Source organism: Motacilla alba, chromosome Z, assembly GCF_015832195.1.
Source record: "Motacilla alba alba isolate MOTALB_02 chromosome Z, Motacilla_alba_V1.0_pri, whole genome shotgun sequence".
NCBI classification, from domain to species: domain Eukaryota; kingdom Metazoa; phylum Chordata; class Aves; order Passeriformes; family Motacillidae; genus Motacilla; species Motacilla alba.
In genome coordinates, this window is record NC_052046.1 from 41,584,274 (window position 1) to 41,605,879 (window position 21,606).

Here is a 21,606-nt window from a genome sequence, read left to right on the forward strand (position 1 = left end):
CTAGGGGCTTAGTGTGCTTTTACTCTTGGATGCCTTGAGCAAGAGGTTATGGACCAGGAGGGCTTTTTGTGTTGCTTTGTAGCAGAGGAGAACTTTGCAGGCTTTTTTTGGCATTAGCTGTAGAGAAGGTCTGGTTCTATGCATGAGTTCACAAAGCAGCCTAGGGCGGTTGCTATTGTGATGTCAGCGTTTGCATCGCAGCGATGTCAAGGCAAAGTTGCTGTGCTGAGGCCCCGAAGGGCTCAGTGCGCAGAGCAGCTCTGTGGCACGCTCACTGCTGGTAGAACCTGCTGATCAAAGAGGTCTCTGCCAGCAGCACTCTGGGTAGTTTTGGTTTTCCCCTGTAGGAGTTGTCTGGTGCAGACTTGAGCAGCGCTTCTCAAGCCATGGAGGGAGTGTGTGCCGCAGCGTTCACGGCTTTTTCCGTGGCTTATTCCGGGTACTTTTTCACCCACCTGGCGCGTAAGTTGACCTTGCTGCATATAGAAACCCAAATGCCAGAAAGAGGCCTTTAGTTGGGTAAAGCCGCTGCCCAGAGCTCCAGCTAAGAAGGAGGTGTCTCTAGCCAGCGGGGCGTGGGCAGCATTTGTAATGTAGCCTGCAGGGGTTCCGCTCCTGCCGAGGCATTGCCTGTGGCAATGGAGTCTGGAGTCTCGTCAGTTTGCTGGCTCAAGCAAGACAACTTCCAAGATGGGAAGACTGGGAGAGCTTGGCAGGAGTCCTTGTAAAAGCTGTGCACTGCTCTCCAGGACTGAGGGAAAGTCCCTCAGGTCAAGTCTTCTTGTCTGCATTCCCTCATCCCAGCATGTGCCTGTGGAACCTGACACCTGCCGCGCGCTAAAAGAGCCATTTGTTCTGTGCTGAAATCACAGAATCCGCTTGCAAAAGGCCTCTGCGAAGAGGCATTTCAGAGGAGTTCTTGTATGCTGCCGAACACAGGAGCTGTTCCCGTGCTGTGTCACGATAGAACTGCCCCCACGGCTAAGGGGGACTTGGGTGAAGCTTTTCTGGCGAAAGGTTTTCAGTAAGCTCATGGCAATTGCTGCAGGCAATGTCTTGAGAAAACTGAAGTACAGGAAAGAGAGGAGCTGTAGCTCCTGCTGGGTGGGGTGGGGCAGAAGCAATGACTGTTACAGAAGCACTTGCAGACTTTCTCAGTCTCAAGTTACTATGGGTTGAGTAGCCACAGAGGACAAGAGGTAGACACCAGGCCATATTCTGTACTTTTGTTGTCTTGCTTGCTGTGTGACACAAGGGCTGCTGCTGGAGTGATGTAGTGAAAGCAGAATGCTCTGTCTTTGGGTTGACTTTTTGGCGGGCTTGCCCAACACAGGCAGTTTTCTTAAAGCATCTGGTTCTTTTTGCCTTGTGTGTTGCAGGTCACATCACCCGTGCCTGGAGAGGATCTGGTCTTTGGGTGAGTGGCAAAGGAGCCTCTGGTGCTGGAAGCATTTGACAATTGTGGGACAAGCCGTGAGCTTGGCCTGTTGCAGTCCAGTGCCAGCCGGCTTGGATGAATGAAAGTACAGTCCAGACTCTTTGCAGCAGCAGCAACCGCAGGAGGATCCCGGGCTGTTTTCTCCAGTTCCTTTCAAGAGCTTTTTAAGCAGCTGAAAGTGGGGCTGCTTGGTGCTTTAAGCCATGATGGAATTTCTCCTGTACAAGAGAGTGCAGTCCCATCTAAGTGGCCCGTTTTACTTGACGTTGGGCAAGTTAGAGTACCATTTCTCTGCAGAAGATTTCTCCTTAGTGCATCTGGGTCTAGAGCTGAACAGAAAGAAGGTTAGGTGTCCCTGCCGCTGCTGTCTGTCTGCAGAGCCCAAAACCAACCTGGGAGTCTCCTGTGGCTGCGTGTCTTCCTGAAGAAGAGGCCAAAGGGGAGGAGGATGCCCAGCCAACTGCACCTGCTGCCACTGCAGGGCCTGAGCATCCAGCATCAGTAAGTGGCAGTTCTGGGTAGTCCTGTGGCTGGAGCAAAGCGTAGCTAAAAGTTGCTGATCTGAGAGCACCTGCCGTGCCTGGCTGAAGTTGCTGAGAGCTGGAATCTTTCCAGCCCTCCCCCCAGCCAGTGAGGCCTGGAAAAGGGGTGTGGAACTTGGATGTTTAGGCATCACTTTCCTCCTGTTCTGAGCGGGGCTATGAATTTGTCTTAGCAAGAGACAAGAGGTAGCATTAGGATGTCTTTGGATGCTCCTGGGGCACAAGTGAGGCCCTTGGTGCAGCCCAGTGGCTGTGCAGGCTCCCTGTCCCCAGCGGAGAGAGCAGTGCAAAGATGCAGTTCAGAGGCTTGCAGGATAGGAGGAGACACTGTCCCCAGGAGGGACCTGGCCCTCCCCAGAGAGCAGCTGTCAGTAGCTAAAGGAAGAGCTGAGATGCAGCGGGGTATATAGGTAATGAAGATAGGTAAGGTTCTGAATGGCAGGTCCTTTCCTGTCCCTCATGCTGCTGTGTGTCCACAGAGCACAAGGGCAGGGTCAGCACCTGCTCCGGCTGCCTCTGGACCCGAGGAAGAGGCTGAAGAGGAGGAAGGTGCCGATGAACCTGCCCCCGCTGTCATCCCACGGCCCGAGGAAACATCATCAGTAAGTGCCTGCTTTGGTTAGCAGTGCCTGTGGTGTCATTTTGTCCGTCACGCAGAAGCAGCCTTTGGCTCTTGCGCCTTGAGCTGGAGAAGCGGGCTGCAAAAGCTGAGAGGCGAAGAGCCCTGGATGTGGCCAGCAGCATCTTCCTAGGGGCTTGCATTAGAAATGGGATGGGAGGGGCCTGTCTGCCAGGCCCATTTGTGACCCAAATTCCTTTCTTGTCGCAGAGCTCCACCTCCTCTGTGCTGGCACCTGCACGGGCTGCAGCGGAAGGCTCTGAAGAAGGCTCCGGTCCCCAGGCTGGAAGCTCAAGCACGAGCAGCTCGTGCACCTGGAGCACGACTAGCTCCTCTGGCAGCAGAGAGCAGCTGCGAGAGAGGACAGAGGACAAGTGCCTGGCCATGCTGAGTAGGTCCTTTGTGATCCCTGTCTGCTGGAGCAGTGCCTTGCGTGTGCGTGTGCCGGCATGAGCTGTCCCGCCTGCTGCTCCTGCTCAGCTGAGTGCCGGGTCCTGAGGCCTCGACACAGGACCTGCTGTTGTGCTTTGAGGTGGTGAGGGATCACCGGGCTGTTGCTGCTGCCTCTGAGAGCAGCTCAGCCTGGTTTGGCTTTGCCTGAGCTTCCCTGTAGGCAAAAGGCAAAACAGAGCTAGTTTCTGGCTGAGCAGGAGGCTGTGACCTAGCGAATGAGTAGGCCTGCAGGAGCTCCTGTGGGGCCCAGCTGCTGTGGGGCACGGCCAAGGTCATCTTCAGAACTCAGCCTGTCCTAAAGGCTGAGGGACCTCATTCCTAAGGCCCATCCCAGTAGGCTGTACCAAGAGCTGCTGCAGGCAGAAAGGCAGGACGGCATTGTTTAGGGAAAAGTCCTGCTTCAAGGTGGAGAGTGTGCTTCTGTTGCAAGCACTGTGCAATATTCTTCCTGCTCTGGAAAGGGCAGCTGCTGATAACAATTCCAGGTTCTGATTCCAGAACCCAAGATGCCTTTGATGTTTGCAAGGATTAAAGCTTTGGTTGAATGTAACCCAGTGCTCATTGCCAGGAACAAAAGGTTCTGTTTTTCCTGCTGCCCTGAATGTTTATAGCCAGCAATCACTTCTCTTGGTTACAGTTTTCTGATCGCTGTCTCCTCTGCACTGCTTCTGCATATGCTTATATATTAATTTAGACTTTTTAAACTTTGTGCAGGCCATCTGTGCTGCAGGTCTGCTTGTCTTGCTGCTGTTGTTTCTGAGGTGCTGGTGCTGTGGTTGTTTCCCGACTGCCTGAGTTGAAAGGGCCCAGTGTCCCAGAGAGTGGGGCTGCCTTTGTGATCTGCTGCAGGATGGGATCTCTTTTGAAGTGAGCATCTTTCCTTGGGACTTTTCCAGAGATGCTGGTGAGCGAGGGAGATCCTGAGGCGAAATACACAGAACTGGAAACTATTGGCAAAGGGTGAGTGCAGCCAGAGTTCCTTCTTCAGAGGGAGGGGCTGTGTATTTTGCTGGTGTCACATCTCCCCAGAGTGACCTCAGGCAAGCTCCAAAGCTGTTCAGACACTGGGTTAGGCTGATGCCTGATGCTCTCTCAGTACTGGTCAGCATTTATAGCTGTGGTCCGAAGGCGTGGCATGGACACCTGGATGCTGGCAATGTCTTTTCTGCGGCAAAGAGCAGCGCCTGGCAGATCTCCTGACCCTCAAGTGTGTTGCACCCGTTTGCCGCTTTTTGTAGGAGAAATCATTTTTGCATGTCTCACAAGAGTAGAGAAAGTGTGAAAATGAAAGGAGGAGAAAGTTCATTGCCTCAAAAGGTCAAGTGAGCAGCTGAGAGCTGTCAGGGAACAGCTCTCGGTAACATTTCTTTCCCGCATTTTGCTGACAACAAGGTTCAGTGGTTCAGGATGACACCACCTAGTCTAGAAGCCAACAGCAGAAATGAAAGAAGCAGCTGTCTTTTGTAGTTGAGGTGGCAAAAGACAAAGCTTCAGGGCAATGCCCAGTGCCACTGCACTCTGGAGGAAAAGGCATCATGTGCCTGATGGCAGACCCCTCGTGGATCCTGTGGGGTTTAGGCCTTTCCTGCAAAGAATCCACCAAGCTGTTCCCTTTGAAAGCCAGCTGTGCTGACTGAGAATGGGACTGATTTGCAACATGTTCTCTGGGAGAAGCCAAATGTACAAGAAGTCGCCAGAAAAGCAGAGTCCTTCCCGTGTCTGGTGCATGGAAGAGAAGCAGCTGCCCGTGGCTCTGGACTCAGAAGGCAGCTGTCTAAGCATCCTGTGTTTTGAGTACTTCTCCATATGTGTGTGCAGCAATGGAAGCCTTTGCCTGCTCTGGCTGTGGCTGCAGCTGTGGCTGAACACTATATTCCTTGCAAGCTGGGGAAGGGATCTGTGTCTAGAGGCTTTCTGCCAATGGCTGTTGCATGGCTTCAGGCTTCTCAGAAGGCCTGAGTGGTGGTGCTTGAGTTTGGCAGGTAGACCCCAAGGAGAGGTGTGAGAAGGCCCAGCTGATAGGTTCCTGGAAAAATCCCACACATGCACAGATAGAGGAAGAGCAAAGGGGGAAGAGACCCAGACGAGAATTTGTCATGTTCCATTTCCTGTTTTCCCAAGGACTTTTTTCCCGTTGGACTGCAGTGTCTTGCACTTGCAGGGACTAAAGGACTTCTTCTTTCTCCGCTCCTGTTTTGTTTCTAGGGGTTTCGGCACTGTGTGCATGGCAGTGGAGACTGCCACAGGAGAAGAGATAAGCGTCAAGCAGCGCCGCAGCTTCTGCAGCTCTTGAGTGCCCTCTCCTCTGCTGTGAGCTGTGGCTGAGCTTTGGGTCGCCAGTGGAGCTTTGCTGCAAAGGCAAATGAAGGGCAGAGCAGTGTCCGCCTGCCAAATGCAGTGGGGACAGATTTTGTCCTTCTCAGCTGCCCCAGGCAATGCAAGGAGGCCAGGCGGCATCTTTCAGAGGAGGACACGCTGGCTGGGTCTTAGTGCCCAGGTGGTGTCTCAGAGCATGGCACTGCTCTTTGGGGCTGCAGGGTTCCTGAATTATTCTCATTTCTGGCTGTGAGCAAATACATGGGAATCGTGCTGGTAGTTCTGTAGCCACCTGCAGGGCTGCCCTTGGGAATTGCGCTTAGAGAGAGAGGTCTGCAAGGAGTGTCCCAAGGGCCTAAGCCCTGCTCAGAGCCCGGTGTAAATCCCTAGAAGATCAAAGCATGGGTTATTTCTTTTTACAGTCTTTTCAGCAGTAACTGCAAATGTCAGTGGTGCAAGGGGAAGTATTTTAGTGGAGCAAAATGAAAATTCCTGAAGTAGGGAAGTGCTAGGATTGTCTTTTTTGGAGGTGTCCCTCATGATGTTTTCATCATCATGGCATTTTTTCCGTCAAGTATGTCGGGTTGTATTTCTTAGGGAGAATAACCCTCGGGATGTTTTTCAGGACAGGATTTTATCAGTCCCGTCTGTAAGAATTTGCTTTGTTGTTGTGCAATGGAGAATGCCAGTGGTGGCTGGAGTAATGCTCAAGCCCACTAGAAGTGCCAAAGCTTTCCCAGCAGTTTTGCTCCATTTGTACTGGCACAAAATTGCTTCCTGCTTGCAAGAGGTGTGTGAATGAAAATGGGAATGATAAAGTAAGGCCCTGGGGAAAGACTGGCCGTGGGCACAGTGAGTGTTGTTAGAGCTTTGAGGTGGAGAGCTTAGACCATGTTTCTCCCAGGTTTACAAGGCAAAGGGTGTCCGTGTCTCTGGGTCCTGGGAGGTGCCCAAGCACGCTGTCTGACGTCCAGTCACGAGGCAGTTTGGCCCAGCCCAGCACTATCATCCCATAATCAGTGTCTCCACGTTCCCCTTGTGGTCCTGGGCCACAGACTTCTTTGGTTGATGGTTTTCTATGTCGTTTTAGGTGGCCATCAAGAAAATTAGTCTCCTGCAAGAGAGCAGCAGCGAACTGTGCCTGAATGAAATCCAGGTCATGCGTGGCAACAAGAATGCCAACCTTGTGAACTATGTAGACAGGTGAGTGGTTCTGCTGTTCTGCCATGAGAGGTCATTCACATCCTGCAGGCCAGAGGTACAACCGCTCCTTTGGTCGCTGGCAGAGGATGGAGCTGTTAATTTACCTGTTTCTGGTCTGATCTGCAGCATCTTGGGAGGAGATTGCAATGGGGCTGCAGTAATCTTTCCTGGCATAGTGAGCTTGAAGGGCACTTTCAAAGACCGGACGTGGCCCTGTATGACTGAGCCAACCGCCTCAAAGCTCCTGTCCTCTCTCCACATTGTTTTCGTTGATTTGGGGTTTGATTTTTCCCCATGGGCCTGAAGTACTGACAAAGCACTGTAGGTTGTATTTCCCTTGGCCTGTTGCATTGGTGTGCATACCAAGCAGTCTTTTAGAGTGCAGAGAGTTCAAGCCCTGTAGAGCGTAGGGAATGACTGCTCACTTCCTCCTGTCGTCCTCGGAGAGAGACACAGAGACAGGAATCCTTCAGGTGGTGTAAGTGCGCGCATTGATCTCCAGGCTGTTGTTTGCTCCTTTCAGCTACCTGGTGGACGAGGAACTCTGGCTCGTGATGGAATACATGGACGGAGGTTCTTTACACGATGTCATCAGGGAGACTCATCTGGCAGAAGGAGAGATAGCAGCTGTCTCTCGGGAGGTGAGGGATGGCGCTTGTGCTTCCCATGGCTTGGTCGGGATGGGACTTCCAAATGGGTGATAAGGAGAGGAGAGATTTCATCTTCCGAGCTTCCTTTCTGCCTTTCTCTTATGACTGGCAGTAGCAAGAGCATCTGAAGTGCCTGCCAGTGTCCCTGCCCTTCTTCTAGTGTGCTTGTGTTTACCTTTTTAAACACTTGCCTGGAGCCTGTGTCTGCTGCATTCCTTGCCCGGAAGGGCACAGCTGCTGGTGGCGCAGTGTGGAGCAAGTGGCAAAGACCAAGAGAGACTCACAGGACTCTGAGAGAGCTCAGCCTGAAAGGAGAGCCTGGCAGGCAAAGTGGTGTTTGCAAAAGCATCCACTGTTGTCTGGCTGGAGAGAGCACAGCCAGTGCAGCAGTGCTCCTTGAGTCTGTGGTTGCAGGGCGCTGGCCAGAGGAACAGTTGCCCTTTCAGAGGCAAACACACCCTCCCTTAGAAAGGCTCTGCTGTGCTCATGGTAGAGCAGCAGGCTCTTGCCCTTGCCAGCAGCCTGTCCTGCCATGGCTCAGCATCCTCCAGGAAGTCAGTGTTGCAGATGTGCCGCTTTGCTGCCTGTGAGGTGCAATCCACTTAGGCTCGTGTTTCTTTTTGCTCTCTCAGTGCCTGCAAGGCCTGGATTTCCTTCACTCCAAGCAAGTGATGCACCGAGACATCAAAAGCCACAACATTCTCCTGGGCCTGGACGGATCTGTCAAGTTGGGTGGGTGTTGTTGGCCAGGCTCAGCCACGGCAGGCTGCGGTGTGGGGCTGCCTTTGGGTGCCTGCCGGTTCCCTGCAGTGGTGCCTGTGGCAGTGCAGGCTGCCCTGGTGCAAGCGCAGAGCACGGCCACAAGGTGCAGGGAGGTGTTGCAGGGAAGAAGGGGTCAGGAGAGGCTTTGGGTGGTGTGTGTCCCTTCTCAAGCAATAGTCTAATAGCTTCAAGGGACTAAAAACCACAGCCTGAAACCGGGGGCTTTTGCTAAGCGGCCAGTTCCGCATTTCCTCGGCGGCAGGCCCGAGGAATGGCAGCGTGGCCCCTTTATGGCAGCTGGGTTGCACAGTGCCTTCCTGGACATTGGTCCAGTGGGGATTTCTTTGGTTTGCTTTCCTCATTCACGCTGGCGTGATCAGAGTGGTGTTTTCTCCTCAGCTGATTTTGGCCTTTCTGCTCAGCTCACCGCTGAGCAGAGCAAACGGAGATCAGCTGTTGGGACCACTTACTGGATGGCGCCAGAAATCTTCACCAGGAAATGCTATGGCCCCAAAGTGGACATCTGGTCCTTTGGCATTGTGGGGATCGAGATGGTGGAAGGAGCGCCTCCTCACCGGATGAAAACCTCCCGCACGGTACGCTGCAACTGCTCTCAGATACTGCTGTCACTCTAACCAAATCTGCTGCCATTCTTCTGCCTGGGAAGCTTGCTTCTACCTGAAAATGACAGGTTCCAGGCTGCATAGTCTCTCGTGCTCCTTGTCCAGATCATGCCCTTGCCATTTCATCATGAACAGCACCGAAAAATCGTGATGCCTTTAGCTTGACAGAAGCTTGGCCCAAGGGAGCAGTGAGCAGGGCTGAGCTGCATTTTATGGAACGCTCCTTGGAAAGAGGAGTTAGACAAAAGTCCGTCTTGCAAATCGCCTGTAGAGCTGGTGTCAGTGCTCAGAGAAGCCAAGTGTGCTTTTGCTGATGGAGTTGCTCCTCATTCCATCCGCCAGGGAAATCAGGGCTCAAGGCAAGAGCCTTTGCATCTTGGACTGGCTATGGCTGCCTCTGGCTTTGGGTTCTTTGAGTAGGGGTAGGAAAGCTATTACTGCCACCCTCTGGCAGGGAGTAAAGTGCCACAGGAGAGTGGAGCTTGTCCAGTGGGAACAGTTTGTGTGAACTGCTTGGGCTGCGAAGGAGATAGGTAGAGTGTGGCATTTCCTTCTTGTCCAGGTTCAACAGCTGATAAGCACCGGGGGCAGCCCGAAGCTGCAGAACCCCAGGCAACAGTCCGCGTGGTTGCGAGACTTTCTGCACTGCTGCCTGGAGACGGACGAGGACAGGCGCTGGTCTGCCCGGGAACTTCTGCAGGTAAAAGGCAAAGCGGCTGCAGGCTGCGCCAGCTGCCCGCTGCCAGGGGCTCCTCATCTGCTCAAGTCCAAGGCGTCTGATGGGCCCCGCTGCGAAGAATCTCCGGTCTGGGGCTTCTCAGAGGCAAACAAAGGAGAATCATGGCCTAGGACACGTTAGAGGGAGCCTTTCTCGGGCACCCAAACCTAATCTCCTTAAGCTGAAGCCATCTGGATTTGTGGCATTTGTGGGATTGGAGCCATGTTTGCCTCATGTAGCAAGGTCTTGGAGGTGGAGACAGAGTTGCACAGAATGCCCTTGTCTCTGTATCTTTCTGCTAGCCAGAGAAAGCCTGTTTCAGCCTGTGAGGAAAGTAGAAGTTCATGTTTTCTTTTTCTCTTTGGGCAGCATCCGTTTGTAACATCAGCCAAGCCGACCTCCACGCTGACGCCTCTGATCATGGCAGCACAGCAGTTCATGGCCGACAGGAGATACTAGCCCTGGAAGAGGCCCTTGTTGTTTTTCATAGTTTCTAGTTTCTAGTTTCTGTCTTGTAGTTTGTAGTTTGTAGTTTGTAGCTCGAAGTTTGTAGTTTCTAGCTCGAAGTTTGTAGTTTGTTTAGACTAGTAGTCAAAATAAATGCTTTAATAAAGAAAACCTTCACTGTGTTGGAAGCTTCCTTTTGTTCTCACCATGTGAATAAGCTCTAAATTTGCTTCTGAATGGCCAGGTGTTTCTTCTGTGTGGGAAGAGCCGTGGGTGGGATTTGTGGCACGGATTGGAAGCGTGCCTGTCATGGTTTGACGCTGGCCCAATGCCAGTGCCCCCATGAAAACCCATTCTTCCCCGGTGTCTGCTGTGAGATGTGATCAGAGACAGAGCAAAGCAGGCCTCCACTTGCAAACAAAAGGGAAAAAAACTTTATTATCATAGAACTACAATAAAATTAACACACAGAGCAGAATGGAAACCTTTCAAACATTTCTCCTCCCCCCACTCAATTCTTACAGAATATCACAAAACCTTAGATCTTAATCCAGTCCATCACCCTTCAGATAATCAACTCAGTCCATCTCCACCCTTCCGACAATCACTTCTCATTTCATCAAGGAGAGAAGGAGCCCTCCTTGTGCCACCACAGGTAAATCCCCGTCACTCAGCAACTACACGTCGTGACTTCTTCCTTCCATGTTCAGTGCTCTCACCACTGCACATGGACCAGAGCTGCTTTTAGGGTTTCCCCTTTCAAGGAGGCCTTGCCCAGTTCCAGAAGAGAACGACAGTCTCTCACCTCATTTCGGGACACCAGTCCCCCGCAATATTTCACCCCCTGGGGCCGAGGGGTCTCACCAGCACTTCATCACCTGTCGTCTCCGCACACATCACTCCTTTGGCGCAGCCTCCCCCTAAAATGCAGTCTCTGTATTACAGGAAAGGTTCTATCCATGGCTAATACAAGAAAAGTCCAGCCAAAAGCCACTCCATCATCTCCTCCACCTAGGATTTCCTCAACTTCTCCCAGTCCTTCTTCACTTGCACAACTCTGCATCACACTTGCGCATTCCTTCTTATCCGTTTCTCTCCTCCCTCAGCTCCCGGAGGATCAGCATTTGCAAGGTTTTCCATCGTCTCACAGAAGGGTTAAAATCACAGTCTCTGCTTATCTCGAACTCCCACACTACTCATCGGGCACTCTTCCCCTCGTCGGGCCCCCCCCCTTCTCTTCCTCGGCCAGGCCAGTGCTTATCAAGTTTCAAGATAGCACTGGCACCTCTCTCCTTCTCTCTCTCTCCTGAGAAAGGGGGGCTGCCCACTACCTCTCCGAGTTCTTCCACCCTTCCGTTTCTTCCAAGGCTCTGGCTCACCTCCCTCGGCCGCGTGGTTTTCCCCTCCCCCACCCAGCCCAAAGCTGGGCAGGGGAGGTCTAACTCCTCCATCCACCGGAACCAAGAGAGAACGATCCCCTGGGAGCACTCGCTTTTAACCCCTGTGTTCTCAGAGGCGGATCCATATCCTCAATGGTCAAACCAGGTGCCAATATCCACATCTGGGCACCTATTGGTTTCACCACTACCACCTCCCAAAAACTCATTTCCTGTCAAACCACGACAGTGCCCAAGGTCTTTTTCCTTCATTGCCTCACGGCCACAACCCCTTGTGGAGATAGAGGCTTGCAGGTGTGACTAGAGGAGCAGAGTAGGGCAAAAAGGGAGCAGAGCAGTGGTGTCACTGCTGGGGATGCTGCTGTGGTTTGTGTTGCAGCTCTTGGGAAAGGTTGGGAGTGTCTGTGTTGCTGTGGGTAGAGGGGGAGGGAGCCGGGCTTCTCCACAGGCTCAGGCGCAGGCGAGTGTCCAGCGGGAAGGCAAGTTCTGCCACGGGAACTAAGGACAACATGAGGGAGTGAAAACGTTGTGCAGTTTGGGTCTGCCTGAGCCACTGTAGAGGCCTGTGGGCCTGCTAGGGGACTTCCTGGGGCTCAGGCCTGGAAGAATGTCCCCTAAGCTTTAACCTCTCCCTTGGACTCCCATTTTTATTTCAATATCCGTTCAATACAGTGATTATAGAACATCATGCACTTGGTGATGTTTGTTGGTAACTGAACAGCATATTTGATGACCATTTAAATTGAAATCTTAGTTGCCCAATATTTAACTGACTTCCTTCCCCAGTTTTCATGTTCCATCCCCCTGCTTCCCTGAACCCACTATCCCTGAGAAGAACAGGACGGGAGGTAGAACCTGCTCACGAGCAGAAGCCAGCCACCAGCCATCTGCCATCTCCCCTCCTTTTCTGTCCTTTTGCCAGGATGGCAGTGGCCATGTCGCTAAGGATTCTACCCTAACCCACTTGCCGACAGCCCTCAACCCTGGCCCCGCTTTCCTCTTGTATTAGCAGTCCCCCATTTTTGTTGTAATTCATGGTTCAGAGATTACCAATGTAGGTGACCCTCAGAAGCCAGTCAACCCAGTTATTTTATTTATCTAGACGGGAGGGTCGGCATCCTCCGTGCAGCCGGAGGACCGACTCTGTTGCCCCCACAGGAGACCTGTGCCCGGCCCCACTGGAAGGTCCCCCATGAAAGCTTTTCTTGTGACTTCTGTGTTTGGCTAAGGGCACCAGCAGAAGGTGCTGTTATGTCAGACGTGACGTACACACAAGTGATTGGGGTCTAAGAAGAAAAGGTTTTTATCTTGCGTCTTCTCTATTTTATAGACTCTTAACAAAGCATGATCTTAAGTCATTCACTGCATCACAGTAACTTATTATATTCTTTGGTGCAGAGCAATTAGCGTCAATATAATTGGCAAAAGTTTTACAGAAATTTAGTAAGGCACCTATACAGATTTACTTTTGCACCTAGTCTAGCTTACAAAAATTTCCACGTATCTTTTCTAATCTGTTTCCATGTTGACAGCTTTATCTTCTTCCTTACTATGGATACACTTGAAAATCATCCATTGTTATTTCTTCAATTAACTCCGCTTTACTTACAAGCCACCTATCATGCGCCCCTATAGGTGCCACCACAAGTCCTTTTGATTTTCTGGTCTCTTATGTTTTATGGGTAGGTGAATGGGAATGAAGTGGCGGGGAGCCACACAGGACTCAGGCCCTGAGAACTGATGGAGAATGAAAATCGTATTTGCTTATTGTTTAGTTATGCTCTGCAATATGAACCCACCTCTTTATTTCAATTCTCCAGTTTCATTGAAGTCCATTAAGTCTTGTGTTGTTTTGAGTTAAGAGATGATTATTATTTTTACTGTGATTGTTATACCTTTCATTTTGAATAAAACAAAGAAAAAAAGGGGGAGTCGTGGGAGCTTGTCCTGGAGGGCACGGGCCAAGAACTGACCACACAGCCCCCCGTCGGACAATCAACCACCAAGACCAAGCCTCAGGAGAAGAGAAGCCGCAACGGATGACACCCAGACAGCTTACGGTGAGTTTAGCATGAAGGGCAGAGGACTCGGGGACTGACTGGGAGCGGCCATGCAGATCAACAGCCTGCCTGGACCCGTCAGGGCTGAGGAAAAACAGGTGATGGCTATGGGATGGGTACCCAAAGCTGCCAACACTATCCCCCAATGCACATTCCTGCACCAGGAGAAGCCTTGCTCAAGTTTTTCAGTATGTTTTCCAATGATTCTTTGTTTTTTTCTTTTTGGTACTTTCAACTTCAGCTTCTGTACATAGTCATCTCATTCCTTTGATGTTTCTACCTCTTCCTTTCTTTGCACCTTCCCCTCCCCGACTGTCAGCTAAGCTATTTACAGATGGCTTTTTTCACCCTCCTGGTACCTGACGTGCCAGCACCAAAAGAATTCTCATCATTTTGCCTCTAACCGCCTTCTCTTTGGGCCACCGTCACAGCTGGCAAAGCTTCAGCCTTTCACACGTGTGTTTTGGGCAGCAGGTGGGTAAGGGCTGACAAAGCGACTTCCTAAGGCCTGCAGAGCAATGCACTGCAAGCCAGACCTGCTCTCTTTCAGGCAAGGCTTCTTGGAAAGGACTTCAGAATTCCCATCATGGAAATGAAGCACTGTCGTCAGAGCACTAGACGGTGAAAGGATTTGAAAGGGGATAGGAAGCTCAGCTTGCAGAGGAGACACAAGAAGCTTTCTCCCCACCAGACTTTTGGCATCACAATAGCAGTGCTCCATGCTGGCCATGGATCCCCAGGACATGCCCTGTTTGCACACCCCTCCTGCTGGCAATGGACTCACTTTGGCTGTGGTGTGGGGCAGAGAAGGAAACAGGCACCCAGAGAGGGATCATTTCCCTGTGTTTCAGAAAATGACAGCAGAGCAGCCTTTCTCAGTAAAGTCATCTGAAATTCCTTCATAGTCGTAATAATCTGGATTGTCTTAAGGGTGGGGGTCAATGATGTAACAAAACTCAGGAGGCCCCAACCTCCTCAGCATATCATTTCAGTCAAGGTACTGGCTTCAGACCAAGTGCCTTTCCTGACTTCACCTAACCCTCCAGTGCTTCTCAAACTCAAATGTTTCTTCTTGTCTTTTGTCAGCTTAACCACTGATGCCTTCTTTGCCTACAGCTGGAGAGAGCTTTCCAGCTGCCACCTCTGCTCCTCTGTCAGCCCCTTTTCTCCCTGCTTCCAGGGGCCACCCGCAGTTCCACATGCCTTTCTTCTGCACATTCATGCTCGACACATCACCTACCATTACTACACTTGCCCTGGTGGAGTAATTTTATGCTTTGCTCTGAGAAGACGGGAAGAGGTCTAAAAATTTGCCTAAGATAAATTGAGGGAGGAATCTTCCCCAGCCACTGTGGCAAGCAGAGGGAAAATACAAAAATGTCTCAATATTGCTTGCAGCAGACTTGTATAAAACATATGAACATGAATGTCTTAAAACTTAGCAAGAGAAAAACATGTAAACACTCGATGCAGTGAAGAACAGCAGTGCTTCAGTCCTGTCACCACCTCATCTTTCCAAGAAACATCACTCAAAGAAGAAAACTCTGTCGCACTTGGACCTACTTCATGCAGAGGAACTATCCGCTTGGTATTCTTTTGTGTTCTCTGCCATAGAAAGTTTTGGTGATGCTTTAATCAAACCGACAATAAAAGTCTGTCAAAAGAAATTTAGAAGACATCGAGGAAGTGAGAATCACAAATAAACCTGATTTGGCAAAAGTTATCTCATTTAAATGCTCTAGGAGCTTAAGAATACTGATGAGGATTCTTAGCACCGTGTAGGCAAACTTAAGTTAGAGTAGGCAACCATCCTTCAGAGACCTTTTCAGTTGTAGGGAACATGGGTGTTTTGTCAGATCTACACATTCTGTTGCATTCTGGTTTGCAAATTTGGACTGAAGTGCAGAAACCACAATTTCTTTTCCAAGGCTCAGGTAGTATTTGTTCGATGTGTGTGATGTTGGAGAGGTCCTTAGGGAAAAGGACATGCCTCTCTTTTCTTTCTTGGTCTCCTACACGCTCTGGCACGCAAAGCCATACTTGCTGTTCTAGTCATTAGGTACAAGGTGCTGCTAAGATGGTTGAGTAATTCAGGAACAAACAGCCATGCTGCCCTACTAGGGACATAGCTCTGGAAATGAGCAGAAAGATAAACCATGTGATGGTATTCACTTTAGAAATGTTCCACTGCAGCTTTTCCTGCAGTAGAGTCACATTTCCTGTACTGTCCGAGACAATTCCGTGCGCCCAGAGCTGCCTTGAGGCCCATCATTTAGGAGTCTCCAGCTGTAAATCTCACAGCCACGGGATCAAAAGTCCTTTCCACTGCTGGTCCTTTCCACCTCTATTCCAGATCTGGGCATACACCCAGTCTCCTGACTGGTGAGGATAGATTTGAACATTCAGGGTTATTAGTGTTAGGAATGAGGTCCCATACGTCCAATTCAATAAACCACAAACTTCAACTTCAGCAGCAGTTTTAATTGAGGTCAGCCATTTTACTTGCAATGAAATAATGCAATCAGATAGAATTCAGGAGTTACAGAAATTTGGCAGTGGTTCGGAGAAAGCATGAGCAAGAATCAATTGATCAGGGTACAGGGAGTGCTTGCCACCCTGTTTAAGGTACGAAGGGATAAGGATCCCAACAGAACTTATACATACTGTATGCTAATACAGATTCACCAAGAGTTTCCCATAAATCTCCGCCTATTTTTGATTCTTGAAATCTATGTCACTCAACTGCAATGTGCAGGCTGCAGTTGTTGCTATGGGGTCTTGTGGTCTCTTCAGGGCTCTTGTTGGAGGAAGGCCAAAGGTCTTCCTCACATGTCCTCTGGATAACCTGTCAGGTTAGGCATGCGCATTATCTTTGGTGTTCTACTGTGGGAGGACAAAAATGGGGCAAGAAATGGTGGTGGTGCTTTGGTCCCAAGGCCTCTCTGCTAGAGTGAGTCAGACAGAAGGATCCTTCTTGCATTTCCTGTCACAGCATTTCCCTGCTGAAATCACAGCCATGGCTATGATGTAAAATGTTTAGAATTAATAGTGCTGAAAGATCCCTTGTCTCTGTAGCTAGGAGAAAGCTGTAAATGTAATTAAAGTAGTGCTTCTCCTTGTTTGCTGCTTTCTAGAACTAAGGAAGGTCCAGCTGGAACAAGCCTTCTGGTTTTTGCTCAGAAGCAATAGTGGCCAAGGAGCACTAATGTGCTTCCTCACATCCTGGTCCCTTCTCAGTGCTCAGCTCCTCAGGGTGTGCTCTAGGGGCTTAGTGTGCTTTTACTCTTGGATGCCTTGAGCAAGAGGTTATGGACCAGGAGGGCTTTTTGTGTTGCTTTGTAGCAGAGGAGAACTTTGCAGGCTTTTTTTGGCATTAGCTGTAGAGAAGGTCTGGTTCTATGCATGAGTTCACAAAGCAGCCTAGGGCGGTTGCTATTGTGATGTCAGCGTTTGCATCGCAGCGATGTCAAGGCAAAGTTGCTGCGCCGAGGCCCCGTAGGGCTCAGTGTGCAGAGCAGCTCTGTGGCACGCTCCCTGCTGGTAGAACCTGCTGATCAAAGAGGTCTCTGCCAGCAGCACTCTGGGTAGTTTTGGTTTTCCCCTGTAGGAGTTGTCTGGTGCAGACTTGAGCAGCGCTTCTCAAGCCATGGAGGGAGTGTGTGCCGCAGCGTTCACGGCTTTTTCCGTGGCTTATTCCGGGTACTTTTTCACCCACCTGGCGCGTAAGTTGACCTTGCTGCATATAGAAACCCAAATGCCAGAAAGAGACCTTTAGTTGGGTAAAGCCGCTGCCCAGAGCTCCAGCTAAGAAGGAGGTGTCTCTAGCCAGCGGGGCGTGGGCAGCATTTGTAATGTAGCCTGCATGGGTTCCGCTCCTGCCGAGGCATTGCCTGTGGCAATGGAGTCTGGAGTCTCGTCAGTTTGCTGGCTCAAGCAAGACAACTTCCAAGATGGGAAGACTGGGAGAGCTTGGCAGGAGTCCTTGTAAAAGCTGTGCACTGCTCTCCAGGACTGAGGGAAAGTCCCTCAGGTCAAGTCTTCTTGTCTGCATTCCCTCATCCCAGCATGTGCATGTGGAACCTGACACCTGCCGCGCGCTAAAAGAGCCATTTGTTCTGTGCTGAAATCACAGAATCCGCTTGCAAAAGGCCTCTGCGAAGAGGCATTTCAGAGGAGTTCTTGTATGCTGCCGAACACAGGAGCTGTTCCCGTGCTGTGTCACGATAGAACTGCCCCCACGGCTAAGGGGGACTTGGGTGAAGCTTTTCTGGTGAAAGGTTTTCAGTAAGCTCATGGCAATTGCTGCCGGCAATGTCTTGAGAAAACTGAAGTACAGGAAAGAGAGGAGCTGTAGCTCCTGCTGGGTGGGGTGGGGCAGAAGCAATGACTGTTACAGAAGCACTTGAAGACTTCCTCAGTCTCATGTTACTATGGGTTCAGTAGCCACAGAGGACAAGAGGTAGACACCAGGCAATATTCTGTACTTTTGTTGTCTTGCTTGCTGTGTGACACAAGGGCTGCTGCTGGAGTGATGTAGCGAAAGCAGAATGCTCTGTCTTTGGGTTGACTTTTTGGCGGGCTTGCCCAACACAGGCAGTTTTCTTAAAGCATCTGGTTCTTTTTGCCTTGTGTGTTGCAGGTCACATCACCCGTGCCTGGAGAGGATCTGGTCTTTGGGTGAGTGGCAAAGGAGCCTCTGGTGCTGGAAGCATTTGACAATTGTGGAGCAAGCCGTGAGCTGGGCCTGTTGCAGTCCAGTGCCAGCCGGCTTGGATGAATGAAAGAACAGTCCAGACTCTTTGCAGCAGCAGCAGCAGCAAGAGGATCCCGGGCTGTTTTCTCCAGTTCCTTTCCAGAGCTTTTTAAGCAGCTGAAAGTGGGGCTGCTTGGTGCTTTAAGCCATGATGGAATTTCTCCTGTACAAGAGAGTGCAGTCCCATCTAAGTGGCCCGTTTTACTTGACTTTGGGCAAGTTAGAGTACCATTTCTCTGCAGAAGATTTCTCCTTAGTGCATCTGGGTCTAGAGCTGAACAGAAAGAAGGTTAGGTGTCCCTGCCGCTGCTGTCTGTCTGCAGAGCCCAAAACCAACCTGGGAGTCTCCTGTGGCTGCGTGTCTTCCCGAAGAAGAGGCCAAAGGGGAGGAGGATGCCCAGCCAACTGCACCTGCTGCCTCGGCAGGGCCTGAGCATCCAGCATCAGTAAGTGGCAGCTCTGGGTAGTCCTGTGGCTGGAGCAAAGCGTAGCTAAAAGTTGCTGATCAGAGAGCACCTGCCGTGCCTGGCTGAAGATGCTGAGGGCTGGAATCTTTCCAGCCCTCCCCCCAGCCAGTGAGGCCTGGAAAAGGGGTGTGGAACTTGGATGTTTAGGCATCACTTTCCTCCTGTTCTGAGCGGGGCTATGAATTTGTCTTAGCAAGAGACAAGAGGTAGCATTAGGATGTCTTTGGATGCTCCTGGGGCACAAGTGAGGCCCTTGGTGCAGCCCAGTGGCTGTGCAGGCTCCCTGTCCCCAGCGGTAAGAGCAGTGCAAAGATGCAGTTCAGAAGCTTGCAGGATAGGAGGAGACACTGTCCCCAGGAGGGACCTGGCCCTCCCCAGAGAGCAGCTGTCAGTAGCTAAGGAACAGCTGAGATGCAGCGGGGTATATAGGTAATGAAGATAGGTAAGGTTCTGAATGGCAGGTCCTTTCCTGTCCCTCATGCTGCTGTGTGTCCACAGAGCACAAGGGCAGGGTCAGCACCTGCTCCGGCTGCCTCTGGACCCGAGGAAGAGGCTGAAGAGGAGGAAGGTGCCGATGAACCTGCCCCCGCTGTCATCCCACGGCCCGAGGAAACATCATCAGTAAGTGCCTGCTTTGGTTAGCAGTGCCTGTGGTGTCATTTTGTCCGTCACGCAGAAGCAGCCTTTGGCTTTTGCGCCTTGAGCTGGAGAAGCGGGCTGCAAAAGCTGAGAGGCGAAGAGCCCTGGATGTGGCCAGCAGCATCTTCCTAGGGGCTTGCATTAGAAATGGGATGGGAGGGGCCTGTCTGCCAGGCCCATTTGTGACCCAAATTCCTTTCTTGTCGCAGAGCTCCACCTCCTCTGTGCTGGCACCTGCACGGGCTGCAGCGGAAGGCTCTGAAGAAGGCTCCGGTCCCCAGGCTGGAAGCTCAAGCACGAGCAGCTCGTGCACCTGGAGCACGACTAGCTCCTCTGGCAGCAGAGAGCAGCTGCGAGAGAGGACAGAGGACAAGTGCCTGGCCATGCTGAGTACGTCCTTTGTGATCCCTGTCTGCTGGAGCAGTGCCTTGCATGTGCGTGTGCCGGCATGAGCTGTCCCGCCTGCTGCTCCTGCTCAGCTGACTGCCGGGTCCTGAGGCCTCGACACAGGACCTGCTGTTGTGCTTTGAGGTGGTGAGGGATCACCGGGCTGTTGCTGCTGCCTCTGAGAGCAGCTCAGCCTGGTTTGGCTTTGCCTGAGCTTCCCTGTAGGCAAAAGGCAAAACAGAGCTAGTTTCTGGCTGAGCAGGAGGCTGTGACCTAGCGAATGAGTAGGCCTGCAGGAGCTCCTGTGGGGCCCAGCTGCTGTGGGGCACGGCCAAGGTCATCTTCAGAACTCAGCCTGTCCTAAAGGCTGAGGGACCTCATTCCTAAGGCCCATCCCAGTAGGCTGTACCAAGAGCTGCTGCAGGCAGAAAGGCAGGACGGCATTGTTTAGGGAAAAGTCCTGCTTCAAGGTGGAGAGTGCGCTTCTGCTGGAAGCGCTGTGCAATATTCTTCCTGCTCTGGAAAGGGCAGCTGCTGATAACAATGGATTCCAGAACCCAAGATGCCTTTGATGTTTGCAAGGATTAAAGCTTTGGTTGAATGTAACCCAGTGCTCATTGCCAGGAACAAAAGGTTCTGTTTTTCCTGCTGCCCTGAATGTTTATAGCCAGCAATCACTTCTCTTGGTTACAGTTTTCTGATCGCTGTCTCCTCTGCACTGCTTCTGCATATGCTTATATATTAATTTAGACTTTTAGTTTTGTGCAGACCATCTGTGCTGCAGGGCTTCTTGTCTTGCTGCTGTTGTTTCTGAGGTGCTGGTGCTGTGGTTGTTTCCCGACTGCCTGAGTTGAAAGGGCCCAGTGTCCCAGAGAGTGGGGCTGCCTTTGTGATCTGCTGCAGGATGGGATCTCTTTTGAAGTGAGCATCTTTCCTTGGGACTTTTCCAGAGATGCTGGTGAGCGAGGGAGATCCTGAGGCGAAATACACAGAACTGGAAACTATTGGCAAAGGGTGAGTGCAGCCAGAGTTCCTTCTTCAGAGGGAGGGGCTGTGCATTTTGCTGGTGTCACATCTCCCCAGAGTGACCTCAGGCAAGCTCCAAAGCTGTCCAGACGCTGGGTTAGGCTGATGCCTGATGCTCTCTCAGTACTGGTCAGCAGTTATAGCTGTGGTCCGAAGGCGTGGCATGGACACCTGGATGCTGGCAATGTCTTTTCTGCGGCAAAGAGCAGCGCCTGGCAGATCTCCTGACCCTCAAGTGTGTTGCACCCGTTTGCCGCTTTTTGTAGGAGAAATCATTTTTGCATGTCTCACAAGAGTAGAGAAAGTGTGAAAATGAAAGGAGGAGAAAGTTCATTGCCTCAAAAGGTCAAGTGAGCAGCTGAGAGCTGTCAGGGAACAGCTCTCGGTAACATTTCTTTCCCGCATTTTGCTGACAACAAGGTTCAGTGGTTCAGGATGACACCACCTAGTCTAGAAGCCAACAGCAGAAATGAAAGAAGCAGCTGTCTTTTGTAGTTGAGGTGGCAAAAGACAAAGCTTCAGGGCAATGCCCAGTGCCACTGCACTCTGGAGGAAAAGGCATCATGTGCCTGATGGCAGACCCCTCGTGGATCCTGTGGGGTTTAGGCCTTTCCTGCAAAGAATCCACCAAGCTGTTCCCTTTGAAAGCCAGCTGTGCTGACTGAGAATGGGACTGATTTGCAACATGTTCTCTGGGAGAAGCCAAATGTACAAGAAGTCGCCAGAAAAGCAGAGTCCTTCCCGTGTCTGGTGCATGGAAGAGAAGCAGCTGCCCGTGGCTCTGGACTCAGAAGGCAGCTGTCTAAGCATCCTGTGTTTTGAGTACTTCTCCATATGTGTGTGCAGCAATGGAAGCCTTTGCCTGCTCTGGCTGTGGCTGCAGCTGTGGCTGAACACTATATTCCTTGCAAGCTGGGGAAGGGATCTGTGTCTAGAGGCTTTCTGCCAATGGCTGTTGCATGGCTTCAGGCTTCTCAGAAGGCCTGAGTGGTGGTGCTTGAGTTTGGCAGGTAGACCCCAAGGAGAGGTGTGAGAAGGCCCAGCTGATAGGTTCCTGGAAAAATCCCACACATGCACAGATAGAGGAAGAGCAAAGGGGGAAGAGA

The 21,606-nt window shown here is 51.3% G+C and overlaps 3 protein-coding genes and 1 long non-coding RNA gene across 5 annotated transcripts in view; 3 read left to right on the top strand and 1 right to left on the bottom strand.

The window, feature by feature from the left end:
- Nucleotides 1–293: 293 nt before the first annotated feature.
- On the top strand, nucleotides 294–1,910 carry LOC119695604. Its single transcript, XR_005255256.1, has 3 exons — nucleotides 294–462; nucleotides 1,380–1,417; nucleotides 1,817–1,910. It is a non-coding gene; the product is annotated as an uncharacterized LOC119695604 (long non-coding RNA).
- LOC119695603 (serine/threonine-protein kinase PAK 3-like) lies at nucleotides 1,910–9,809 on the top strand. 2 transcript variants are annotated; one of them, XM_038124450.1, is made up of 11 exons: nucleotides 1,910–1,939; nucleotides 2,460–2,582; nucleotides 2,810–2,990; nucleotides 3,949–4,012; nucleotides 5,258–5,306; nucleotides 6,459–6,571; nucleotides 7,095–7,212; nucleotides 7,854–7,953; nucleotides 8,383–8,579; nucleotides 9,169–9,306; nucleotides 9,694–9,809. In XM_038124450.1, the coding sequence occupies exons 3-11, from the start codon at nucleotides 2,984–2,986 to the stop codon at nucleotides 9,781–9,783; spliced, it is 876 nt and encodes a 291-aa protein (XP_037980378.1). In that variant the 5' UTR covers nucleotides 1,910–1,939; nucleotides 2,460–2,582; nucleotides 2,810–2,983; the 3' UTR covers nucleotides 9,784–9,809. The 2 variants fall into 2 exon arrangements, with proteins under 2 accessions (XP_037980378.1, XP_037980377.1); XM_038124449.1 differs by lacking the exon at nucleotides 1,910–1,939 and having other exon boundaries at nucleotides 2,113–2,582.
- Nucleotides 9,810–16,797: 6,988 nt separating this feature from the next.
- On the top strand, nucleotides 16,798–21,405 carry LOC119695770 (serine/threonine-protein kinase PAK 3-like). Its single transcript, XM_038124870.1, has 6 exons — nucleotides 16,798–16,950; nucleotides 17,868–17,905; nucleotides 18,305–18,427; nucleotides 18,947–19,069; nucleotides 19,297–19,477; nucleotides 20,425–21,405. The coding sequence occupies exons 1-6, from the start codon at nucleotides 16,875–16,877 to the stop codon at nucleotides 20,490–20,492; spliced, it is 609 nt and encodes a 202-aa protein (XP_037980798.1). The 5' UTR covers nucleotides 16,798–16,874; the 3' UTR covers nucleotides 20,493–21,405.
- The window catches only part of LOC119696059 (serine/threonine-protein kinase PAK 3-like), a 6,719-nt gene continuing 5,733 nt past the window's right edge, over nucleotides 20,621–21,606 (bottom strand). Inside the window, exon 7 of the mRNA XM_038125574.1 lies at nucleotides 20,621–20,693. Within this exon, the coding sequence (XP_037981502.1) occupies nucleotides 20,621–20,693 (73 nt within the window). The remainder of the gene's footprint in view (nucleotides 20,694–21,606) is intronic.

Excerpts from the sequence above, each read along its gene's own strand:
- LOC119695603 (XM_038124449.1), top strand. The coding sequence starts at position 2,394 with ATGAAGATAGGTAAGGTTCTGAATGGCAGGTCCTTTCCTGTCCCTCAT. Across the intron at positions 7,954-8,382 it reads GGACGGATCTGTCAAGTTGG|CTGATTTTGGCCTTTCTGCT; the intron begins GTGGGTGTTGTT and ends TTTTCTCCTCAG. Across the intron at positions 8,580-9,168 it reads GGATGAAAACCTCCCGCACG|GTTCAACAGCTGATAAGCAC; the intron begins GTACGCTGCAAC and ends CTTCTTGTCCAG.
- LOC119695770 (XM_038124870.1), top strand. The coding sequence starts at position 16,875 with ATGGAGGGAGTGTGTGCCGCAGCGTTCACGGCTTTTTCCGTGGCTTAT. Across the intron at positions 18,428-18,946 it reads GGCCTGAGCATCCAGCATCA|AGCACAAGGGCAGGGTCAGC; the intron begins GTAAGTGGCAGC and ends GTGTGTCCACAG. Across the intron at positions 19,070-19,296 it reads GGCCCGAGGAAACATCATCA|AGCTCCACCTCCTCTGTGCT; the intron begins GTAAGTGCCTGC and ends TTCTTGTCGCAG.